Below are 7,763 nucleotides of genomic sequence, written 5' to 3'. Positions count from 1 at the left end.
ATCATCATGGATCTTAAAATCAGATTCCTTACCTTGCTTCATTTTCTCCTTGATCTTATCTAGGTGTTCATCACCAACTTGACCCTCTATGATCTCTTCGAAAACTGACAAATTCAAAGAAAGGGTGCTAAGTCTTGCCTCAGTTTCCCCAAGATTTAAAATTTCTAAGCTCAATCTTTGCATATCTCGACACAACTCCTCAGGGACTATTAAAGCGTTCAAGCTATGACTCGATTTCCTACTTAAGGCGTCAGCAACCACATTTGCTTTCCCTTCATGATACTGGATTTCTAGGTCATAGTCCTTTATCAACTCTAAACATCTCCTTTGCCTCGTATTTAGGTCCTTTTGAGTGAAAATATACTTTAACCTCTTATGGTCTGTAAATATCTTACAAGTCGCTCCATATAGATAATGCCTCCAAATCTTCAATGCAAACACTATTGTTACGTAGCGTAAAACTAGTAATTAAATATCACAACTCCCAAAGATGGGTTCTTAGAACTGGAGACTTGTGCAACAATGATTGGTTCAAATCCCGAAGCAAACTCCTGACCAGCAACCTGCACAAAAAGGGACCCACCCTGGAGGTTTGGGTGGTATTTCCCCCTCCGATGCTTAAGTCAGATATCAGGGAAGTAAAGGAACTTTTAGAGAGAGAAAGTAGAGAGAGAGAGAGAAGAATTTATGACAGAGTAACAGTACTATGCTCTGAAAAACGTACCTTTCACCCTGAAATCAAGGACTATTTATACTGTTTGAAATGACTGCTGTGCCTTGATGTCACCCTAATTTGGGAGCATCTGATTGGCTAATCAAAGTTTTGGGACACGTGGCAGCTGTTAACTGGTCAGTACACCTCACTTTCATATAAAGGTGTAAATCAGACTTACTGGGCCTAAGTACAGTTTTTGGGGCCAGAAGAAGGTCTTTTTAGTACGTTTTCAGAGAAACGTACTTTTAGGCCTGTCACCTTCAGGCCCTTTTGTACTTTTATTCCCCTGCATTATGCCACATGTAGGGCTCAGATGAGGCCACGTGTCAGTATCAGAGCCGTTTATTTTTTAGGCTACAACATTTGCCCCTTAAAAGAGGGAGTTATTATCTTTTGGGCGCCAAGACGGTTAATCTTCCTCTTTTAACCGACCTGGAACTGCTCTTCTCTTTTTCAAAAAAGAGGCGCCATTTTGCCGGTCTCCACAGGTCAACTTCCTATGAACAACGGTTACTTTTACCGGATGAGGGGGTCATTTTCACCCCTCTATAAATATGTGCCTTAGTCGCTCCTGGAATCATTTTAACTTTGCTGAGAAATTTTCTAGAGAGAGAGACTCTGCAAATTTTTACTGAACTTTTTAGAGAGAAGAACAACTCCCGTCCAAGCTCTTGCAATTGTTGTTTTGCTCGTCCGAGATTTCAAGTCATCTACATTCGTCCGAACTTTCTTCTACAGGTATATTCTCAACTCTTTTCTTGATTGCACACATATTTTAAGAAAATGGATTCGTCCTCTTCCTCGAACAATTTCGGCCGCTCAAGGGTTGGTGCTAACCCTAGAACAGAGGGCCTAACTTCTTCGGCATCTTCTAGAGTTGGTCCTATCTTGGCCGGGCATGCATTCTTTATCTTTAGCCATGGACGGCAAAGTCAGACGACCCAGTCTTTACCTGTGCAGGGTAATCTGGCGCGCGTCAAGCAAACGGCTCGCATCAGAAGAGGGTAACCATGCCGGCCTCTAGCTCTGAAAGGGAGGAATCAACTGGGCGAATTCCAGCCGAAGGAGAACGAGAGACCCAAAGCGCTCGTCCTGCTACCAAACTCTTTCTCCTGAACATGCCGGAGGAACCAGAAATCAGGGGCTCCCGAGGTCAGCCCGTCCATACATAGGACGATCTCAGATGAGCCGAGGACGGCTAGCTCTTCTGACCCTGCTAGTGGCTCAGAGGAGCCATCAACCACTTCGTCTGAAATAAGACGGCGGCTAGGTCCCCTTTCTGACCCTAGGTTCATCCTGGCCGACTCATGGCTGGGACGATTAGGCTCAGACCTTAGACCTTTTTCAATGGTTATGCCCATGCCTGGCTACCACTTTGTCCTTCCCGGCCGAGAGGACACTATTTTCAGTGCTCCTCCCGGCCATTTTCAGTTTATCGGCTGGCATTAGATGCCGGCCTGCGCTTTCCCCTTCACCCTTTCATCAGCCAACTTCTTCAGTATTACGGCATAGGACATAATCAGCTTGCCCCTAACTCTTGGCAAACATTCTTACCTTTCTGGCCGTCTGCAATTAAAGGGAAAGGACCCTTCTCTGGCCGCTTTCACCCATATTCACTATGTCGCCAAGGTCCCTAGGACCATGAAGGAAGCTGGCTGAGCGTGTGCAACCGTCAAGGATTCTTGACGTCTTGGGATAAGACTTCCAAGATGCACTCATGGAAGGGCGAGTTCCTCTTTGTCCAGGCGCCCAGTAAAGCGGTGGCAAACCGTCTTCGGTATTTTAGCCGGACAACCACAAATACTGGACGGATGGCCTCATACTGGAACTGGAGAGTAACTCTGCCGAAGAGATGGTGGAGTACTTCCGGGTTTCGGAGTAATACAGGAAGATGTTTCTTTCAAAGGTCCGTCCAATTGGATTCCTTTTAAGGAAATGTTTTACCATGACAACTTCCTGGTCGCTGCCGGCTTAAGGCAGGACGAGGACAGAGGTATATCAACTGAGAATCTTCCAAGTACAAATTTCTAGACTTACTTATCATTCGTCCAACATTTGTTTTTTCCCTCTTTCAGATTCAGCCAGGAGCAAACTAAGGAAGTCTTGGATAGGAGACATGAGCTCATCCAGATTTGCGGACACTCTATGGAAGGAGTACAGCAAGTCAGGTGCCGAAAAGAGGGCCGACACCCTGGTAAGCTTTGTATATGTATACATTTTTTTTTTTTTTTTTTTTTTTTTTTTTTTTTTGAGCCGGCCGGTCTGCTACTTTGGAGGGTAACCCGTCAAGATGGTGCCTGGACGACTTGTCTACCCATGGGGCAATTCGTCCAGAGAAACACAGGACGAGCTAACTTCCCAAGAAGCAACTCGGCTAGATTGAATTCTTGACGGCTTGCCTCTTAGGGGGACAGTCCGTCTGGTGTAGCATAGGACGAGTTACTCATCTGAACAGCAACCCGTCCTGGTTGATATCTTGACGGTTTGCCTCTTCGAGGGGCAGTCCGTCTAGAATAGTGTTGGACGAGTTGCTTATTTGAGGAACAATTCGTCCTGGTTGATATCTTGACGTGCATTCCAATCTTTTCCTTTTTCAGAAAAATGCCCCAACTTCAAAAGCTTTGGCCGAGAAAGCCGCCGCAAAGAAACGGCCAGCAGGCACCAGTGAAGCCCCTCCCTCAAAAAAGGCAAAGGGTTTTACTGCTAAGAGGAAGAAGACCACTCGGCCGGTTCCCAAGGTCGTGATCGACCTTCCGGCCAAAGAGGAGCCAGCTGAAGTTGACTCTCGAGCCCTGGTGGCCTATACTGGTCCGGCTGAGCAACCCGATCCTTCGCAACCTGACGAGGTTGTCATTCTGGACGATGCTGAACAATCTTCTAAGCCGGACGCGGCTGTGGACGGATCCGCCTTTTCTGGGCCAGTGGCCCAACTGGTAGGCCAGATGCCGGCCGCTTATAGGACGGCTTCCCGTTCTTCTGGTGAGTCCTACTATTCCAACGTAGTTAGAACACTACGGGTTGGCGGGCGTCCGATGAGTCCGTCCAACAAACAGACCGTGGTTATTCCCATCAGGTGTACTGACGAGTCTAACCTTTCAGATAAAGGGAAGGGTCCTGCTGTTGACGGCTCCCCTAGCCTCTCTGACGATGAATCTTCTCCAGCCTTTGGAAAGATGTCGTCGTCTGATCGTGAGAAGCTCAAGACGGAGCTGTTCAAGTGCTTTCCCGAAACTTATATCAAGGGGTTAAGGGGAGCATCGTCTGGGCATGTAGGTTACATGTCTCAGCTTGCTGCCGAGGTACATTCTTTCCTCTTCGGACGCTTATGCTTTTTACTTGGTCTTCATTTACTTCTTTATTATCCGTCCTGACATGCCCTATCCTTTATGTTTTCAGCTTTTTGCTCGCAGCATGATAACAGAAGACTGGGCGAAGGAGCTCAGAAAAGAGAATAAAAAGCTCGTCCAGGACGTAACTGCGGCCGCCGACCATGCTCAGTTCGTCATTTCCGAGCAAGAGGTGTTGCACCAGCAAACCAAAGTTGCTTTGGAAAAAAGGTCGGCTGAGCTGGAGTCTCAGATCAAAGTCTATCTTCTTCGGTTGACGGAGATGATAGACGAACGGGCTTCGCTGGAGCGTGTTCTGACGGACGAGAGGAATTCAGCCATGACTATGGCTGCCGATTTCTTCAAGGAAAACCTCGTCCTGAAGGTCAAAAACCAAGCCCTTCGAACTGAGGTTGCAGAGACAATTGCCGGCGCCAAAGAGGCTATGAACACCATCATAGATACCTCAAAAGAATGGGCGGTGAAGGCTTTTGAGATGATGGCCGAGGAGGAGGATATCCCCAGATATGCTCGTCGGCTGGAATTCCAAGAAGCCTTGCATAAGGCCACCATAACTAAAGCAGAACCTCCCGTCTTTGAAGAATCCTCTGAGGATGAAGAGGGAGAGGACAATGCAGAGGCCCAGGACGAAGAGGACAACGATCCTCCTGCCGCCTAGTTCTTTTGTTGTATCTTGGCTGTGAGCCACTTGTAACTTTTTCTCCTTTTGTACTTAGATGAATTTAGGTTGTAATCATCTTTTTATATTTATGGGAAGCTAACTTTTTCAATCTCTGTTGTTCTATGCTTTACTGTTTTGGACGCATTGTCTTACAATTCCATGATTATACCAAGTACAAAAGTAGTTCGTCATAACATTTTAGCCAATTATACCTACAACATTCGTCAATGTTCAAGTATAAAAGTAATTCGTCCTAATATTTGGCTGGTCTGACCCAGTAGCTCTTTTCTGGACGTTCATAACCAGACGCTCAAGCAAAGACTTGCTTTTAATTTTTGGATTTTTAAAAATCTCCAAGTATAAGATTTTGCTCGGCCAGACTCTGGGTGCCGTTCGTCCTTGGACAGAGACCTAGTCAATTTATAAATTATGCCCCTATATGCCCCCCTTCTTGGACGAAGAGTATGCTTAACTTTTCCCTGTTCAAGAAGGAGTTAAGAAGATAATTTTTAAACAACTAGGACGAGCGGTTTGTGCCAGAAGCAACTCGTCCAGGCTACTATTCTGACGGGCTGCCTCTTTGGAGAGCAACTCGTCTGAATGATAGTTGGATGAACTGATTCTTTGGAAAACCTCGTCCATCTTTGTGGAATCATGAAATAACTTGTTCCTTTACTAAGGTTGTTATTTCGAAGTTTTGTGGCTTTTAGACGGACAGTAAGATACCTTTACTAAGGCGTCTTATTTCCAGCCGACCTTGTTCAGGAGATGTTTAACTCTTTAAGTAAACAACCGGCCAAATCTGACATGTTTTATCCGTTTAAGAATGATAACATGTTCAGCCGAACTCCTAATGAAGGTGCATTGTCTTTTTGCTTTGTAAAATTAGTTAGCTTTTGACGTTAGTATGTAACTTAAGCAAACAATTAAAACAAAGTCATAGAGAAGTAGAATTGTATTATATGAAGTTTGCTTGACGGATAGTCAAGGTACATGTCTACATTCTACTTTTTCATTGTAATGCATTAGGAAAAGATTACAATTTAGCTGGGTGCTCTAAACAAAGTATTTCTTCAAAGTGTCAGAATTCCACGTCCTAGGAATAGGACGTCCGTCCAATCCTTCAAGACGAAAGGTACCATTCTGAACGACTTCGATTATCTTATAAGGGCCTTCCCAGTTAGGAGTAAGCTTGCCTAACTCTTTGGCTCGGCGACCGCTTCCATCTTTCTAGGACGAGATCTCCCATCTTTAAGTGGACGTCTAGCAACTCTTTTGTTGAAGTCTCTTGCCATTCTTAACTTATATAGTTGCATCCTCAGCAGAGCATTGCCCCTGACTTCAGGAACTAAGTCCAAAGCCGTCCTAAGAGCTGCCCAGTTAGCATCTTCTGAGTACATCATTACTCTTAAGGTGGGTTCCTCAACTTCAATAGGAAGGACAGCCTCAGAGCCATAAACCATCATAAAGGAGTCTCTCCTGTGGAATTCTTGGCCGTCGTCCTAATTGACCATAAGACCAGCTGCAATTCTTCTACCCAAAGCCCCTTTGCATTGTCTAACTTCTTTTTTATCCGGCCGAAAGGATCTTGTTAAAGGCCTCACTTGCCCATTAGCCTGTGGATGAGCTACTGCTGCAAAGTGAGCCTTAATCCTTGTCGGCCAACCATTGACGAAGCTTGGGCGTTTCAAATTGCGGCCCATTATCAAAGACGATGACTGGGGCATGCCAAACCTTGTAATCAAGTTCTTCCAGATGAACCCTTTGACATCATTGGTGGTGATGCCCCTTAATGCTTCAGCTTCAACCCATTTTGTAAAGTAGTCTACAGCTACTATTACAAATTTCTTCTGGCCGAGCAATAGGAAAAGGCCCAAGGATGTCCATCCCCCATTTAGCAAAGGGAAGAGGAAAGAGAATGGGCGTCAAGTAATTGGACGGCTTTTGATGGATATTACCATGCTTTTGGCAACTATCACACTTCTTGGCATAGAGGAGTGCATCTTCTTTTAAGGACGGCCAAAAGTAGCCCGTCCTGAGAGCCCTTTCGCCAAAGCTCTTCCTCCAATGTGAGAAGCACAAGCTCCCTCATGCAACTCCTTCAAAACGTCCAGACCTTCCTTTCGGCTGATGCACTTGAGAAGAGGCCGATTATAGGACTTTTTGTATAAGGTCTCATTCCACAACTCAAACCACTTGTCCCTAGCTCTACATACTTGGCCTTAATGGGATCAAGAGGCAGACGGCCGGTCTTCTTGAACTCAATGATTGGACTCATCCACTCATCATCTCGGCTGAGAAACAGCACTTCTCCGGCCTCAATGCTCTTGGCCGCCTTCACCTCCCAAAAGACTGTTCTAGGAACGTACCTTCGGCCGAGCTGGCCAGTTTAGAGAGGGCATCAGCTTGATGGTTTTCTGATCTGGGCACCTGATCTAGGACGAACCTCTTTAAAGACTTGATCTCTCCTTGACCAAATTCATATACTTGCTCATGGACGTTCCTTGCATTCAAACTCACCATTGACTGACTGACAACCAGCAGAGAGTCAGTTTTAGCTTCATTTCCAAGGCCCCAGCCGCTTTACACATTTTTATGCCGGCTAAGAGAGCTTCATACTCTGCTTCATTATTGGACGCCTGGAACTTGAATTTCATAGCATATTCAAACTTATCCCCTTCTGGAGATTGAAAAATGATTCCTGCCCCACATCCGTTGGCAGTTGAGGATCCGTCCACCATAAGGGTCCAATGACGCCTTCCTGCTGCTGGATCCTGGACGCTTTCTATCGTAGGCCGTGTAAGCTCTACGATGAAATCAGCCAAAGCTTGGCCCTTGATTGCCTTTCTAGGCTCAAATGTTAAATCAAACATATTCAGCTCAACAGCCCATTTTAACATTCGGCCAGAGGCATCCATCTTATGCAACACTTGCCTAAGCGGCTGATCTGTATATACAAGAATGCTTGGGCGAAGTAAGGCCTTAACTTCCGGCTGCCATCAGCAAAGCCAGGCCGAATTTTCGATGGACGAATATCTGT

General features: G+C 45.7%; 1 protein-coding gene across 1 annotated transcript; it reads left to right on the top strand.

Annotated features, from left to right (window-relative positions):
* The first annotated feature begins 1,725 nt into the window (after nt 1-1,725).
* On the top strand, nt 1,726-4,832 carry LOC125491897 (uncharacterized). Its single transcript, XM_057390793.1, has 4 exons — nt 1,726-1,867; nt 2,791-2,909; nt 3,313-4,014; nt 4,112-4,832. The coding sequence occupies exons 1-4, from the start codon at nt 1,726-1,728 to the stop codon at nt 4,718-4,720; spliced, it is 1,572 nt and encodes a 523-aa protein (XP_057246776.1). The 3' UTR covers nt 4,721-4,832.
* Nucleotides 4,833-7,763: the final 2,931 nt, after the last annotated feature.

This window comes from Beta vulgaris, chromosome 7 (genome assembly GCF_026745355.1).
Source record: "Beta vulgaris subsp. vulgaris cultivar EL10 chromosome 7, EL10.2, whole genome shotgun sequence".
Taxonomy (NCBI): domain Eukaryota; kingdom Viridiplantae; phylum Streptophyta; class Magnoliopsida; order Caryophyllales; family Amaranthaceae; genus Beta; species Beta vulgaris.
Note: the sequence above shows the minus strand (reverse complement) of the source record. Positions and strands in the feature narration are given on the sequence as shown.